The 15,948-nt window shown below is 62.2% G+C and overlaps 3 protein-coding genes across 3 annotated transcripts; 1 reads left to right on the forward strand and 2 right to left on the reverse strand.

The window, feature by feature from the left end:
* Positions 1-271: 271 nt before the first annotated feature.
* Positions 272-5,997, forward strand: LOC141970511 (glial fibrillary acidic protein-like). Its single transcript, XM_074927164.1, has 10 exons — positions 272-738; positions 1,318-1,378; positions 1,598-1,693; positions 1,768-1,929; positions 2,803-2,928; positions 3,141-3,361; positions 3,563-3,606; positions 4,237-4,322; positions 4,643-4,727; positions 5,691-5,997. The coding sequence occupies exons 1-9, from the start codon at positions 272-274 to the stop codon at positions 4,682-4,684; spliced, it is 1,305 nt and encodes a 434-aa protein (XP_074783265.1). The 3' UTR covers positions 4,685-4,727; positions 5,691-5,997.
* Positions 5,998-7,031: 1,034 nt separating this feature from the next.
* On the reverse strand, positions 7,032-8,933 carry LOC141970378 (Ig-like V-type domain-containing protein FAM187A). Its single transcript, XM_074926949.1, has one exon. The coding sequence runs from the start codon at positions 8,672-8,674 to the stop codon at positions 7,472-7,474; it is 1,203 nt and encodes a 400-aa protein (XP_074783050.1). The 5' UTR covers positions 8,675-8,933; the 3' UTR covers positions 7,032-7,471.
* An 897-nt stretch (positions 8,934-9,830) lies between these two features.
* On the reverse strand, positions 9,831-15,922 carry LOC141970379 (dynein axonemal assembly factor 19-like). The gene is made up of 3 exons (XM_074926950.1): positions 15,378-15,922; positions 12,623-12,755; positions 9,831-11,076 (listed from the first exon to the last, which is right to left on the reverse strand). The coding sequence occupies exons 1-3, from the start codon at positions 15,518-15,520 to the stop codon at positions 10,603-10,605; spliced, it is 750 nt and encodes a 249-aa protein (XP_074783051.1). The 5' UTR covers positions 15,521-15,922; the 3' UTR covers positions 9,831-10,602.
* Positions 15,923-15,948: the final 26 nt, after the last annotated feature.

Here is a 15,948-nt window from a genome sequence, read left to right on the forward strand (position 1 = left end):
ACCCCGCCTCGCACCCAGCACCCACCCGCCGGCTGCCCCACGGGTGCCCACGGCCACGGCTCTGCCTCCCAGCCTGGCGTGTGCCCCAGCCCCCCCAGTGCCCGCCGCGGGGGCAGGGGGCCGTGCTGCGGTGCCCGGGCTGGCTGCCAGGGCACAGCCCCCCCCTGCTGCTGTGCCGGGACTTGGGCTCCCTGCCCGGTGGCCAGTGACGGGGGGGCCCCCGGGCTGCATAAAACCCCCGGGCCGAGCCCATCACGCCCCCCCCTTCGGCATGGAGAGCCAGCGGCTCTCCTCCTACGGCCGCCGCATCGGCCCCGCCGCCCCGGGCTACCGGGGGCTTCCCGCCAGCCCCCCCGCCCGGCTCCGGGCTCCCCGCAGCGCCCAGCTTGGTCCCCGCACGGGTGCCCGCCTGGGGCTGGGCAGGATGGACTTCTCGCTGGCCGCAGCGCTCAACTCGGAGTTCAGGGAGACGCGCACCAACGAGAAGGTGGAGATGATGGAGCTCAACGACCGCTTTGCCAGCTACATCGAGAAGGTCCGGCTGCTGGAGCAGCAGAACAAGGTGCTGGTGGTGGAGCTGCACCAGGCGCGGGAGCAGGAGCCCTCGCGTCTGCCCGACGTCTACCAGGAGGAGCTGCGTGACCTGCGGCGCCACGTGGAGCAGTTGGCCACCGCCAAGGCCCGTCTGGAGATCGAGAAGGAGAACCTCGCCGAGGACCTTGGCAGCCTCCAGCAGAAGTAAGGCTCTGCCCCGCTTGGGGTAGCCCTGGGGCCCAAGGTGGCGACCATGACCAGGGTGGGGATGGGGAGCGGGGTGGGGATGGGGAGCAAGGGGGCCACCAGCAGCACGATGGCCTCAGGGACCAAGGTGGCCCCCAGGATGGTGATCACAGTCATCTGGGGACCAGGGCGGTGGCAAGGACCAGGGTGACAGCAGGTATCCCCAGGTTGGCCACTGAGACAGAGACCAGGGTGGCCACCAGGACCAGGGTAGCCCTGGGGACCGGGCAGTGGTGGGCACCAGGGTGGTGACGGGGCCGCGGGTGGCAACAGGGACCAGGGTGACCCCGGGAACAGCGCAGGACGGTGGCAGGGGGTGTGGGATGGGCACGTGCTCCGACACAGGGTGTGGGTGCTGGGAGCGCAGGGCCGTGTCGGCCCGGGGGGTCCATCCCTGGGGCTCAGGGTGACGAGTAGCAGCGCCTAATGAGTAGCAGCAATACCGAGTAGCAGCGCCCAACGAGTACTGCGCCTAACGAGGAGCGATGCTGAGGGGAACGGTGCTGAGTGAGTAACGGTGCCTCTGCTCCGGCGCAGGCTGCAGGACGAGGCGACCCTGCGGCTGGAGGCCGAGAGCGACCTGGCTGCCTACAGGCAGGTGAGGGCAGGGGCTGGACCCTGCGTCCCCCGTCCTGCAGCCCAGGGGCTCAGCCCCCAGCTCAGCCTCCCGCGGGGACGGGCAGGGGTGGGCAGGAGCGGGCAGTGGGGGGCTGGGGTGCCTTGGGGTGGGCAGAACGGGGCAGCACGGGGCAGGGCCGGGCAGCTCGGGAGGGAGCAGGCCCTGGGGACGGTCCCTCCTCTCCCCCCGCGGCGGCAGGACGTGGACGCCGCTGCCTTGGCTCGCCTGGCCCTGGAGCGGCGGGTGGGGACGCTGCAGGACGAGATCGCCTTCCTCCGCAAGGCCCACGAGGAGGTAACCCCGCGCGGGGGGCTGGGGGGGAGTCCCGGGGCTCGCCGGGGCCGGGCTGAGCCCCGCTGTCCCCCCAGGAGCTGCGGGAGCTGCAGGAGCAGCTGGCCCGGCAGCGGGTGCACGTCGAGGTGGACGCGAGCAAGCCGGACCTGACGGCCGCCCTGCGCGACATCCGCAGCCGCTACGAGGCCGCGGCCGCCAGCAACGTCCGGGAGGCCGAGGAGTGGTACAAGTCCAAGGTGCGGCGGAGCCGGTCGCCCGGCGGGGGGGCCTGGCTGTCCCCTCCCGAGCGTCACCTCCTCGGGGCTGGGCGGCGCTGCCTGGGGGTGGCGCGTGGGGTTTGGGATCCCCACTGCCCCCGCCCGTGTCCCGTGTCCGGGCCTGGTCCCCGCGGGGAGCGGGGACGTGTCCCCCTGCGGAGTGACACGGGCACGGTCCCTGAGGCGTGTTCCCAGTGACGGGGCCCACAGGCACTGTCCCGCAGGAGCAGGGACACGTTCCCGGTGGCTTCCACAGGCACCATCCCTCCCACCTGCACGGCGGGGACGTGTCCCCAGCAGCACCTGCCGTCAGGGACGTGTCCCATGTCCGCTGTCCCGTCGCCTCAAGGGAGCAGGGACACGTCTCCACGACACGTGCCATCAGCCACGTGCCCCACGTGCGCCGTCCCTTCCACCCAACACCGCGTGCCACCGGGGGCACGTCCCGTGTGAGCTGTCCCTTCCTCCCATGGCAGCAGGGATGTGTCCCCACCACAGGCGCTGCTGGGGCCACGGCCTCCCGGGAGCTGGGATGTCCCTGGGACACGCGCCTTTGGGGATGTCCCGCCTGTCCCCAACGGCTGCAGGAACAGGGACATGTCCCCAGGCCCACACCAAGGGCGTGTCCCGTGTGCACTGTCTCCTCCTGCCCCAGCAGCAGGGACACGTCCCCAGTGACACGGGGCTCTGGGGACACGTCCCGTGAGCACCGTCCCACCACCCTGCCGGGTCGGGGATGTGTCTGTGTGCCACGTGCTGGTGGGGCCACGTCCCTGCAGTGGAGCAGAGCAGGGCTGTGTCCCCACGCCATGTGCCACCGGGACACATCCCACGGCACGTGTCCCCCCCCAGTTCACAGACCTGACGGCCGCGGCCGCCCGGCACGCAGAGGCCCTGCGCGCCGCCAAGCAGGAGGCCAACGAGTACCGGCGCCAGCTCCAGGCCCTCACCTGCGACCTGGAGGCTCTGCGGGGTGCGGTAGGTGACAGCTGCGGGGAGCGGGCGGGGGACACGGCATCGGGGGGCTGCCACCGCCACCGGGCTCCCTGGCACGGCGCTGGGGACCCCCACCCGCTGCTGGGGGAACGGCTGGTCCCCAGGGGTGGGAGGTGGATGGGCACCGCGGAGAGCCACCAGCTCCCGGGAGAAGGCGGCGGTGGAGGGTGTCCTGTCCCCTCGGGGTCCCCCAGAACGAGTCCCTGGAGAGGCAGCTGCGGGAGCTGGAGGAGCGCTACGCCCTGGAGACGGCCGGCTACCAGGACACGGTGGCACGGCTGGAGGAGGACACCCGCAGCCTCAAGGAGGAGATGGCCCGGCACCTGCAGGACTACCAGGAGCTGCTCAGCGTCAAGCTGGCCCTCGACATCGAGATCGCCACGTACCGCAAACTGCTGGAGGGCGAGGAGAGCAGGTGATGGCAGAGCGGGGGCTTCGTCCTGCCCCTGCCCCTTCCCCGGCCGTGTCCCAAACCATCCCCAAAGCCTCGTGGTCCCCTCGGGGGTGTCGGACTGTCCCCAGCCCTCCTGCCCCAGCCCCAGGCGGGGCCGAGCTGGTGTGCAGGGGGGCAGCAGGACCCCGATGCTCTTCCCAACACCCCGCGTCGCTCCTGCAGGATCACCATCCCCGTGCAGAGCTTCTCCAACCTGCAGATCCGAGGTGAGGCCGTGGCCACGCGTGGGGTGGGGGTGGGATGGTGGCACAAGCAGGGGTGGCTTCTAGGGGTCAGCGGGAGGAGACGCTGTCTCAACCATCCCTGCCCCATCCGGAGGGACCGGGAGCTTTTCCTCCAAACCTCAAGGAATGAGGACTCCTGGGTTCTCCCAAGATGGGGGGAGGAGTGAGCCATGGCCACATCCCAGAGCCGAGCATGTCCCCAGGCCAGTGATGTCCCTAAGGCTGAATGACCACCATGTCCCCAAGGACAGCCCTGTCCCCAAGGCCAATCACACCCTAAAGCCACCCGTGTCCCCACGGCCAACCACATTCCCAAGGCCAATCATGTCCACGGTGCCGTGTCCCCAAGGCTAATCACTCCCCAAAGCCGGCCACATCCCCGGTGCCAGCCACATGCCAAGGCCAAGAATGTCACCAGTCACGTCCCCAAGGCCAATCGCATCCCCGAGGCCCACAGTGTCCCTGAGGCTGGTCACATCCCTGGGGCCAGCGTCCCCTGGCTCAGGGTTCTCCAGCCCAACCTGTTCCCTTTGGGCCCCCCCACCTTGAGTGGGGCTGGAGGAGCCATTCCTGGGCACTGGGTCACCCCCGTGTCCTGCCCCTGTCCCCTAGAGACCAGCCTGGACCCTAAATCCGTGTCTGAAGCCCGCGTGAAGAGGAGCATTGTGGTCAAAACTGTGGAGACCAAGGATGGAGAGGTGCGAAGTCCTCATCCGTGACACCCACGCTGCCTCCCCTCCACCCCCCCTCCCCACGGGGTGTCCCCAAGGGGGTCACTCATCATGCACGTGGGGCCACCACCCTTCAGCCCAGGAGCAGCCCAGGCAGGGAACCAGTGACCCCGGTGCCCTGAGAGCACGGCACGAACCGGCTCTGGGCCACGGTGGGGCTGAGCCTGGCAGCTCGTAGAGAAAACCATCCCCCGTCCCTGTCCCCAAGGTCGTTCAGAGCCCAGACAGGCTCAGCCCGGGAGGAGAGCCCAAGCCCGGGGTGATGGTCGCTCTCCCTCTGCCTCCAGGTGATCAAGGAGTCCAAGCAGGAGCACAAGGAGGAGCCGTAGGGCGGAGGAGCCGCAGCAGCCACACGCTTGTAGCTGTAGCCCCGTAGGTCCTGTCCGATGCTGCAAGGGAGCCCGCGGCCGGGCACCGGTCACGGGAGGAGCCGGCGGTGCCTCGGGGGGTCACCTCCCCGCACCCACCCCGCTGACACCCTGTTGGGGGCTGGCTGCCAGCAGAGCGCCCGTTCAGGCGGGCACAGCGCGGGGAGGGGATGGGCAATACCCGGGGCAGGCGAGCGGCGCCGGGCAGAGCCGAGCTCCCTCGCCAGGACGCTGCCACGGCCCCACAGCACGGAGGAGCCGGCGGTTTCGGGGCCGTGCCCGCGCTCATCCTGGGTCTCCAGTGCCCAGGAGAGAGGCCCTCCTGTTGCCATCTCTGTGTGCCAGTCGGACAAGACAACGGTGCCAAGAGCACCTCTCCCTGCACCCCACCTTGCTGCCCTCTCCCCGGTCTGGGAGGCCACCCCAGATCTCCCCAGTGTACCCAGGCCCTGAGCACCCTTGGGGTGGGGGGCCTGCAGGGTGCAAGGAACCGGCAGCTGAGGGACATTTCCCCGTCACCAAGCATCACGTGGGCTTAGCCCAGAGGCAGGGGCAGGAGGAAGGAGGATGGGGAGGCAGGTGCTGTCAGGACGGCATCCAAGAGTGATGAGATGGGGATAAGGAGGGGTTCCTGGGGACACTGGGGTGTCCAGGGTGGTTTGTGGGGCCGGAGCAGTGGTGGGCACAGGAGGCTGGGTGGCCTCGAGGACTTCTCCTGGCACAGAGCCATGGGCCTGTCCTGGCCCCCCCTGAGTGTCCGCCACCAAGGTGTCCCCATCACCGTGTGGGGACAAAGAGTCCCGAGGGGCTCGTGGCGAGGGGTGACCCACGGTCGGGTGCCTGGGCCCTCGCCTGGGGGGGTCCCACGCAGGTGAAAATGGAGAGGAGGGGAGTGCAGAGGAGACGGAGGAGGGTGTCAGGGCACCCACGGGTGCTCTCACAGTGAGAGGTGCCTCCCGCCACCCAGGAGCGATGGGGGAGGACGGACGGAGCCATCCCCGACCTGCTTGTCCCGCCAGGGGGACCGGGGCTGCCCTGGTGACAGTCGCTGCCATGCGAGGAGCCCAAGCTCCCCCCAGCACGGGCATTCGAGATGGGGCTGGAAGAAATCCCTTGTCCCTGGGCTCCACGTGGCCCTGTCCCCCTGCCCCCCTCTGTCCTCCGGTGCTCCCCCCGCACCAGCACGTGCCACCGGCCCACCCAGGGCCGTGGCCCAGCCCGGTGCTCACCCGCAGCCCCCGTCCCCTCCTTCGATTTAGCTACAGACCATGAGCGGAACCTGCCCTGATGCCACCTCACGTAGGAGCAACAGCCCAGCAGCACTCCTTGTACCCCGCAAGCCCCTTGGGACAAGCACAGGGGGTGCCACTGGGCTGCCACCCCCCTTGTCCCCTCTGTCCCCCCGTGCTTTGCAGCTCCTGACTCCAGAAGGGCCGTTCCCAGGGGCAGGAGATGTTACAGGAGAGCCGGGTGCTGCCCGGGTTTGGCATCCAGGGTGGGATGGCAGCGGCCCGGGGGACTCGGTCCCCCTCGAGCAGCCTCGGGCTGGTGCTTTGCAGCCCACGTTGCTACTGAATTAATGCACTAACACCTGCGGCAGCTTGAGGTGAGAAATAAAGCTAAAACGCGAGTGTGGTGCTTCCAAGGTCGCGCCTGCAACCTGCCTCTCCGCAGGCAGTGCCGGGGGTTGTTTGGCATTACTGAGGGGCGAGGCCCTTGGGGAGCCCAAGCCAGGCTCAGAGGTGCCGGGGGCACAAGCCCAGGGCTGCCGCCCAAGGCACAGCCAACGCCTCAGGGGTCGACACCCCTAAGGGACTGCAGCTCAGCCCCGGGCTGCGGCTCCCGGGAAGCTCCTGGGATCGGCTGCAGCTCTCAGGACTGATGGGGGATCTGAGATCCTGCACATCCTCTGCGTGGTGCAGGGGCCTGAGCATCGCTCGGACCCTCGGGGCTGCCCTCCTGCACAGCAGGATTTCTCTTGGGAAAGCTGAAATCCCCGATCCTGGGAAAAAGGAGTGGAGATGAGCCCCCCAGAGAAGTCCTGCTCCGTGCTGAGGAGCAAGCAAGGGGCCACCTAAACCCTGTAGAGATGCCAACCTCTTTGGGGGACACGCATGATAAATTTGTCAGGCGTAAATATCGATTCACAAGTCTGAGCTGATTTGGGTGAGCTAAAAAAAGAATCTAAACCCAGAGAAATTTCTGAAGAAAATCACCAGATTAATCTGAAAATTTTTTTTTTCCTTCAAAAAGGAAAATATTTAAAATTAAAAAAAAAAAAAAGGGTTCACTCCAGCTAAGGATTTCAAAGGAACATTGAGTGTTTTGAAACGTTGGCACTCAAAGTTCTCAGCAATGAAAAAAGTAAAGAAAAAGGCCAAGAAAAGCAAGAATTTATTGGATGAAAATAGTCTGGTGGATCTTTTCAGCAGCATCTTAGAAAAACAGCTCTAATAAATCACCGATGCAGTTCGAGAACTCTGCAGAGCTTGGCCAGAAAACCTTGCGACAAGTCCAAGTCTTCTTTTGAAAAGGACCATATTGAGCTTAAAACCAACCGCCACCGCGAGGCCGCAGCAGAGCCAGGACCGAGTCGTGGCGGTGTGGCCCCCCCGGCCCTGCTACGCCAACCCGCAGCACGGGGAGTTCTCACATCGGCCCTCGCCGTCACACGCTCGACCCCGAGGGGAGGGCGGGGGGTGCTGGCAGCGCCCTGTGATTTCTAACGGCCGGAGCGTTGGAAACGTCTCACGGGAGGCTGGCCTGAGCATTAAGAGAGCCTGGCTGGGGCCGTGCGGGTCCGTTACACCCTGGCGGGGCACCCTCACGCCCCCAGTAGTAGCGGCACATGTGGATGAGGATGAAGATGAGGGTGATGATGGCGAAGCTCATGCCGATGACCTTGATGGCGTTGATCGTCTCGGGGTCTCTGAGCGTCCGCCGGCGCTGCTGCCGGGGGGTCACACGGAGCTGGAAGCCGGCCACCATCTCGCCCTCCCGCCAGCAGAAGTAGGTGCCTCTGTCCCTGTGGCGGAGCCGCGGGATGTGCAGGTGGTTTCCGTGGTCGATGAAGACCCGGCTTCTCTTGCTGACGCCGATGAGGTAGTGGGAGCGGTAGAGCCGGACGGAGCCTTTGTCCCAGGCCACGGCGTGCTCAGGCCGGGCTCCCGGGCACGCGAGGATCAGGCCGGTTCCAGCGGGCTGCTTGTGGAACTGCATGGGGACGCGGGGCAGCCAGGGCTTCTCGCCCAGCTTGGCAATGACATTGGAGATGGCCTGCACGCCTTCCTCGGGGGCCTCCTCCTTCGGGCAAGGGCTCAGGCAGCTTCGGATGGCCACCTCAGGTCTCCGGAGGTGGACGGGGTGCTGGAAACGTGCAGGGACGGCCCTCGAGCCGCAGGACGTGACGTTGGGCACAGCGGTGCGGTAGCGGGGGTTCAGCTGGGCGCTCTGCACGTAGCAGAGCCCGATGCGCCGCTGCTCACCTCTCACCCCGCAGCGGTCACATTTGGTCCAGTCCCAGAAGCTGGTGAAGAGGCTGAAGAGCTTCTGCGTGTCGTCCTCCTGGACGTGCTGGCCTCTGTCCACAAAAGCCACCGCGATGTCTGTGGTGGGCTGCACGTCCACGTCGTAGCCGTAGAAGAAGTCCCCTTGCTTAGTGCCGCACAGGTAGTGCCCCGAGTCCGTCACCTGGGCTCGGAAGACGATGAGGCTGAACATTCGGATGCTGAAGCGCTTCAGCACGCTGCTGCCCCTCTCAATGTGGCCCGAGTCAACAACCACGGTGCCGGAAAAGTCCGTCAGGACTGTGGTTTTGGCGCTGCCCAGGTCCGTCTGGAAGTACCAGACGACAGAAGAGACCTCTTCAGGCTTGCAGTTGCAAGGGAGCTCGAAGGTCATGTCGGCCCAGTAAGTGGCGTTGTCGAACATCAGGAAGGAGGGACAAACCATTCTCTTGAACAAGTCTCCTTTACTGCATTTCTCCTGAGTCTTCTCACTAAACCACAGTTATTTTGCCTTTCCCCAAGTGATGGGGATGCTGCGGGCTGCTCCCATCCTTGACATAGGACGTGAGTGCAAGCGCTGGGCCTGGGCACTGCTGAAAGCGCCGGGCCTGTTCCCACCAGAGCTGGAACCGTTGTGTCAGGGCTGCTCCTGCATCAGCATCCTCCATCCTGACCCCGGGTAACTCCAGCACCTTCTTGTTTCATTTAAGCCTTCAACTCTTGGCTTCCTGCAAGACCTCGGCTTTGCAAGTGTTACCCAAAGGCAAGAGGAATCGCACCCACAACAGGCTGCAGGGACACAGGCGTCCCCAAGACAGAAGCCACAAAGCCCAACATTCCCGTACCAGGCCCAGAGGTGAATCTGAAGCCTGCAATCAGGTGCCCAGTGGTTTCCACAGAGAAGGTGGGAGAGGGATGGGAATAGTCTGCCAGGGCGAGGGGGTGCCCTTTTGCTCCACTAGACGGGTTTGGAACAAAATGGACCCGACCGTTGTTGCTGAGATGATTTCAAGGCAATCTTGTGGCAGGCGCATCCGCCAGTGCAAGTGGAGCTTCGTGGCTGCTGAAGTGTGGCAGCTTCTGGCTGGCTTTGTTTTCAAGGTCTCACGGTAGGTGAGACCTTTGGCCAATGGGAGCCGCTACTGACTACAGGTCAGATTCGGTCTGGGTGTCAATGGAGATCCCTGGGGGAGCCATCTGGAGCTCGTCCCCTGAAGCAGCACCTTGCGGTCGAGGACTCTCCCCTTGGGCCAGGACGCTGCCCAAGGAAACTCCTCGAGGGCCCTTGGGTCGGGACGCTGCCCTGAGCAGGTCCTCGAGGGTGAGAGCCCTCACTTGTCAGGTGAGTGACAGAGCGTTTGGGGTTGCCGTTAAACCCCAGGGAGTGAGGCTTTGTAAAGTGTTTTGGGCTGCTATTAAACCCCAGAACGTTGTTCTGTTCTCCTCCCGCAGACATTCGAATCGGTAATTTACAGAGAGCCGGTTGGCTGTTACTAATAATAAAATTTTTATTTTTTATATTGGTGGCCGGTTGCTTGTTTGGGAGCCTCCGTAACAAGTCTGAGCAACGTAACACACACGGGGCTGCTCATCACCCTTGGGAGAAGCTTGAGAACCCTCCCAGAGTAGAACTGCAAGGGAGCTCGGGGGGCAGGTGCTGAGCTGTGCCATCCGAGGGCCTCTCTGGGCTCCAGCCAAAACAGAAGTGCAACTCCATTTAGACACACTATTAGGCAGCTCTGCAGAGTTTCTTTGTTGGACTGATGCCTGTCAGTTCCTTCTGCATTTCAATTTGTGTGGAATTTTGGCAAACCAGATAGAGTTTGAGATCACTGGACCATGAGGTGACAGGATCTCTGAGGTTGAGCCCGTGCCCTGCTGTTTGAGGTAAAATAATAATAAAATACCTGGTTCGATCAGTCCCAGATACACCACCCTGCACAGCACCTCCACCTCCATCAGCCCATTCTACCTCCAGCGGCTGCACGGATAAACACGAAGTGTCACTGGTTACATTTCTTAAATCCCCTCAGTGACAATGGTCAGTGATGACAAAGGGAAGGGATAATTTGGGGTCTGGTTTCTCCTTCAAAATACCAGCCAATTTTTTCTTTCCCTTGGTTGTTCTCCTCATCTAAGAGATTCTCACAGAGTTCTGTGAGGACACCCTGCCCCAGAGACCACAGCACAGTCCTCTCGGTAACTGACCTTTATTTGTGCAGAACTATTGCTCTGGGTGGCTCCCAGGAGCAGGGAAATGTACAGCAATGCTCCAGAAATAGCCCATTGCTCCGTTTCACACAATGATGCCAAAGCCAAGCGTCGAGCCTCTTTTCCACTCTGTCTCTGCACCACCCTGGTGCTTCTGCTCCTTCAGTTGACCCGGTAACATTTCCTCAGCTCCATCACTCTCCTGTCCTCCTCGGCTTCCCTTTGCAAGCTGCTGTCCATGAGGGGGGCTTCCCTCTCTGCTCCACAGCCAGCTGGGCTGCTGGGATGGCCAGCGGTGCCGTAACCCCCACTCATGTTCCGCAGCTTCCTCAACAAATCCCTGCTGCTCTCCTTCTCGGACTCGCTCAGAAGATCCACGTTTAACCCGAAGCGCTTGGTGCCCGAAAGGCTCTGTAAGATCTGAAGGACGGCATCTCTGTCTTCGTGACAGATGTTCTCTGCCAGCACCGTAAGGAATTCACCCAGGAGGCCAAAGCCCAAGTCAGCCTGAAAAATTCTGCCCAAGGCCTCCCCTCCGAGTTCAAGCAAAAACTGGTATTTTTCTCTTCCGCTTTTTAAGCATCTGCGCCAATCTCTGTAAAATTCGGCAGAGGTTCCGGGCAGTTGATCCAGTTCCTGAAAGAAAAAATAGGAATCCAGTTCATTTTGGTTTGTTCCCACTTGAAAATTCGTATCCTCCCCCAGCCCCAAACAACCTGTGGATGTCACAAAGGACTGCAGAAAGCTTGTGAGGTGGCAAAACATGAAGACAAGAAATTCCAGGTTCCTCAAGCCCCCTAGAAACCAGAGAACTTTGGGGGAAAATAAGGGAAGAATGGATGAGACATGAAACCTGGTGCAGATGAACACAGAGCAGTAGTGGAGTAACCCCAACCCTGACCAGAACCAGACATGCTGCCCAGCCTGGACCCACCGTCACTGCTCGGGAAGGGGTCTCCTGGAGATCGGCGTAGTTCAGTGAAAACCTCTGCTCCACCTCGAGCACTGTGCGGCAAATCAAAGGAGTGAGGAGAAAAAAGACAGGAGATGTAAACCCCAGACAAGATGCAGATGGCCCTGACACACCGTCTCGTAACAGGCTGCATTGGCGGGGATCTGTGGCAGAGCTGGCACTGAAAGGGGGCACAAAGCTCCGCGTGGCACCTCCAGATAAAGGGAAATCCTGTTTTATACACGATGGAATTGAACTGCTGAACTCATCACCGCTGCCTTAACTGACGCACAGACTTGAAGGAGGGTTAAAATGTTTGGGCTTTTCCACAGAGAGCGAGGACAAGGCACAGCAACATCAGGCTGGGCCTAAACACAAACCGGAGCAGCTCCGCAGATCAGAGCCCAAGTACTAATGGGATTCGGAACAGAATTTGCTCTGGGCAGATCATTGCTCAGTCCACGAAAACACAAAGCTGCCTGGAAGAGCTGCAGAAAGATCTCATAATAAACAGGCCAATGAAACTCGGTGTCAAAAAAACCCACGAGAAACATCCCTGGGAAACATCCCCAGTTCCACGTCCAGTGGCCAGGACTCAGCAGCGTGGGCAGAGTCCACGGGAGGGGGCAGGACCGATGCCACTCAAACCACGAATGACCTGGGTAGAAAATGTTTAGTACCTGTTTCCCACAGCTGAAGAACTAAGGAGCATCCAGGGAACTCATCAGGCAGCAGGTTTAAAACAAATCAGCACTTTTCCATATGATGCAGAACTAAACCATGGGGTGAGAGAGAACTGGCCACGCTCACAGCTCTGCGGTCTGTGGCGATTAAATGTGATGACCCAGATGCACGGCCCGGGCTCTCTGTCTCTAACTGCAGCCAGCTGGAAGAGTGCGGTCGAGGGAGGGCACTCTTCCCCAAGAATGTGGTACTGGCCACCAGCAGAGGTGGGGTACTGGGAGCTCTGGTCTGACACTGTGCAGCTGGTCTTAGATTCCCCAGGGCTGAAGCAGATTCTTCTTGGAGCAGCTGATGCAAGCTCTTGTCAGAAAGTAGGGGCCAGGAGTGACCCCTGTGGTTATCTAAACACCCACGTGCTTGGGGCCTTTGAGGGCTTGCTCACATGTAGAGATATTTAGGAAGAACTCTCGCATTTTAAAATAATCCCCAAATTACTCCGGAGCAATTTTGATACGTGGACAAAGTCACAGGAAGTGTGTCCCTCACCTGGGGTATTTCCACGTCGCTGGCTTGCGGGGCCTTGGCACGGACTGCACAGGGATTCCACAGCACATTCCTCCTCTTACCCATCTTGTCCTTTTTCTCTAGAGGCTTCAGGTGTGATGCCAGCACGATGTTCCTGCAGGCAACAAGGGGATGGGATACTTGGCAACATCAAATAATGTGGGGCTTTGAGCTGCTTCTCTGAGGCAATTTCTGAGTTTAGGCCGTATGTATCATCCAGAGGGACCTGGACAGGCTGAAGGAGTGGACCTATGTGAACCTCATCAACTTCAACAGGGCCAAGCGCAACGTCCTGGGCCTGGGCTGGGGCAATCCCCACTACCAGAACAGACTCAGGGATGGAGGGACCGGGAGCAGCGCTGCAGAGAAGGACTTGGGGGTACTGGTGGCTGAAAGATTGACCATGACCTGGCAATGTGTGCCTGCAGCCCAGAAAGCCAACCGTGTCCTGGGCTTCACCCAGAGCAGCAGTGTGGCCAGCAGGTCAGGCGAGGGGATGCTGCCCCTCTGCTCCGCTCTTGTGAGACCCCCCTGGAGCCCTGCGTCCAGCTCTGGGGTCCCCAGCACAGGACAGACATGGACCTGTGGGAGCGGGGCCAGAGGCCACGGGAACGGTCTGAGGGCTGGGACAGCGCTGCTGCGGGGAGAGGCTGAGAGCTGGGGGTGCTCAGCCTGGAGAGGAGGAGGCTCGGGGAGACCTTACTGAGGCCTCTCAATGTATAGAAAGAGGCTTGTAGGAAAGTCGGAGAAAGACTTTTTACCAGGGCCTGCAGTGACAGGACAAGGGGCAACGGCTTTTAACTGACAGAGGGCAGGTTTAGACTGGACGTAAGGCAGGAATTCTCCCCTGTGAGGGGGGTGAGGCCCTGGCACAGGCTGCCCAGAGCAGCTGTGGCTGCCCCCTCCCTGGCAGGGTTCAAGGCCAGGTTGGACGGGGCTTTGGGCAACCTGGGCTAGTGGAAGGTGTCCCTGCCCGGGGCAGGGGGTGGCACTGGATGGGCTTTAAGGTCCCTTCCAACCCAAACCATCCTGTGATTCTGCGATTCTATCAAACAAGATGGGGATTCAAATGAGATCATGAAGCATCAGAGATGGGTCAGAGGAAAACAGAAGATTTTTCAAGCAGGGGGCACTTGACAGGCACATCCTCCTCACAAACTCAGTGTTAATCCAGTCGTCAGGACCAACGGGGCAGGAATTTCCCTGTAGGCTGCAAGCACCATGGTTCCTCCCCAGCACGGGGACTGGCTCGCTTCCCAGGAGCTGGGCATTTCCACCAACAGTTCCTCTAGAGCCAGAGCCTCGAGAACTGGCAGGATCTTGGGTCCTCCTGCCTTTTTCTTACGGTACACTGAATTTTCTGTGGCTTTGGGACTTCCAGAGGAAAGACCCTAAATTCTTACAGCAGCCAGGGACCGTTTGGCAGCTTGCAGCGTGCCGGGCAGGTACGTTCTGTGGATTCACTTGAATGGGCATCTTATTACACTGACATCTGCAACGAACTACAGCAGCCCAGAGTCGGTGGCTCTGGTGGTTCCTCTCATCCCATGGGATGAATCCCTGCAGTTGGTCATCCCAGTAACGGGCAGGAGATCTCTGAAGGGGTCCAGCTCTCTGCTCCTGTGCTAGTGTGGGCTACACGAGCGAAGACACTGCCCCACAGAGAGAAGCTGCTCCGTTCCCTCCCTCAGATTACTTCTGCTGTTACCAATACACCGATAAAACAGCTTAAAATCCCTCAAAGATCCCTTTATAGGGACTGGCAAGAAAGTTGGGGGAGAAAAAAGCATTTTAAGGTGTTTTTCTGCCTTTCAGGGATCAGACGATATGACTGAGTGCAGACAGAGATGAAGCCGTGGATGGAATCTGATCCCGTATGTGTTTACCAAGGGGCGGTCAAAGTCCTTTGTAGGATCCCCCCACAAACCTGTCTGTGGATGTTGAGGGACAGGGACTTCCCCAGACGGATCTAGAGGTGGATCTGGGACTTGGGTGGGTGTTGGGAGTGCCCTGCGCTGCTTCTGCGAGGCATCCCTGCCATCCCTGGGCCACACACCAGCTCCCAAACCACTTGGACAAAGCACTGACGGGTTTGGGAGCACGAACATGCCGGGCGGGGTGTGCGGGGACAGGCGTCACCCTCTGCTGCGCCTCCACCATGGCACGGGGCGTGCGGGGAGGAGAGGGAGCGCCGGGCAGGCCGGCGGGGCTTGGGGGGTGGGTGTTGTGCCCGGGAACGGGGAGAGAGGACGACAGAGTGGCGGGAAGGGGACAGCGCGGGTCCCACTGCTGCTCCACAGCTTGGCCCCCGTGAGGACCTCCCCTGGAGCTGGCTGTTCGGGGCAGAACAGCTGAGATCTCACCCCACACACGTCAGCCTGATGATTTTAGGGGGGAAAATCCTAAACAAGGCTGAGTTTCTGTCCCACCCGGACCCTGTGTCACGGGGCTGTGGCCTTTTTGGGAATCCTAAAGCTGGGTTTGCTGCCCCGCCAAGCCAAGCTCGTGGTGACCCCGAGCAGAAAGCACAGATAATCAGCTCAACCCCCTCTCAGAGCAAAGTCTGAGCTCAAAACCCACCAGGGTCCCAGAACCGGAGCTCCAAAATAAAGAGCTCCAACTCCCCGCTGTGAGGCTGGAGCCCCCAGCACCAAGCAAGGCTTCGCTGTGGACGAAGCCCTTTGGGGTGGGGAAGCACCTGAAGCCCCCGCCCCGCCCCGGGCATCCCCCGTCGGACCTGAACTCCTCGTAGGAGGGGACGCGCTGGCGCACGGCCCGCAGCTTGGCCTCGTTCTCCCTCTCCCGCCTCTCGTCGGCCGCCACCGCCGCCCGCAGCTCCCGCTCCAGCGCCGCGGGGTCGAGGGCTCCGTCCGCCTCCATCCCGGCCCCGCCGCCAGGCAGGAGAGCGGGCGGGCGGCTCTGGGGACCCTCAGGGGACCCCGCTCCTGTCGTGACAGCCCTGCCGGGGCTGGCCTCAGAGACCCCCCTCCTGTCACAACAGTCCTGCCAGGACTGGCCCCGGGGACCCGCTCCCGTCGCGACACCCCCACTCGTATCGTGACAGGCCCGCCAGGGCTGGCCTTGGGGACTCCACTGCTATCGTGAGAGCCCTGCCGGGCCGCGCACGTGGATGGCAGCCGGGAACCTCACGCCGATCGCGACAGCCCCGCCGGGCCCCGACACGCCGCCGGCCCCCGGGGCCGCTCTCTCTGTCGCGACAGCCCCGCCGCCCCCCGCCGAGCTCCCGCCGCCGCGCGCGGCCGCTCCTCCCGTCGCCATAGCGACCGGGCACGGCCCGCGAGGCCCCG

This window comes from Athene noctua, chromosome 25, assembly GCF_965140245.1.
Source record: "Athene noctua chromosome 25, bAthNoc1.hap1.1, whole genome shotgun sequence".
NCBI lineage: Eukaryota > Metazoa > Chordata > Aves > Strigiformes > Strigidae > Athene > Athene noctua.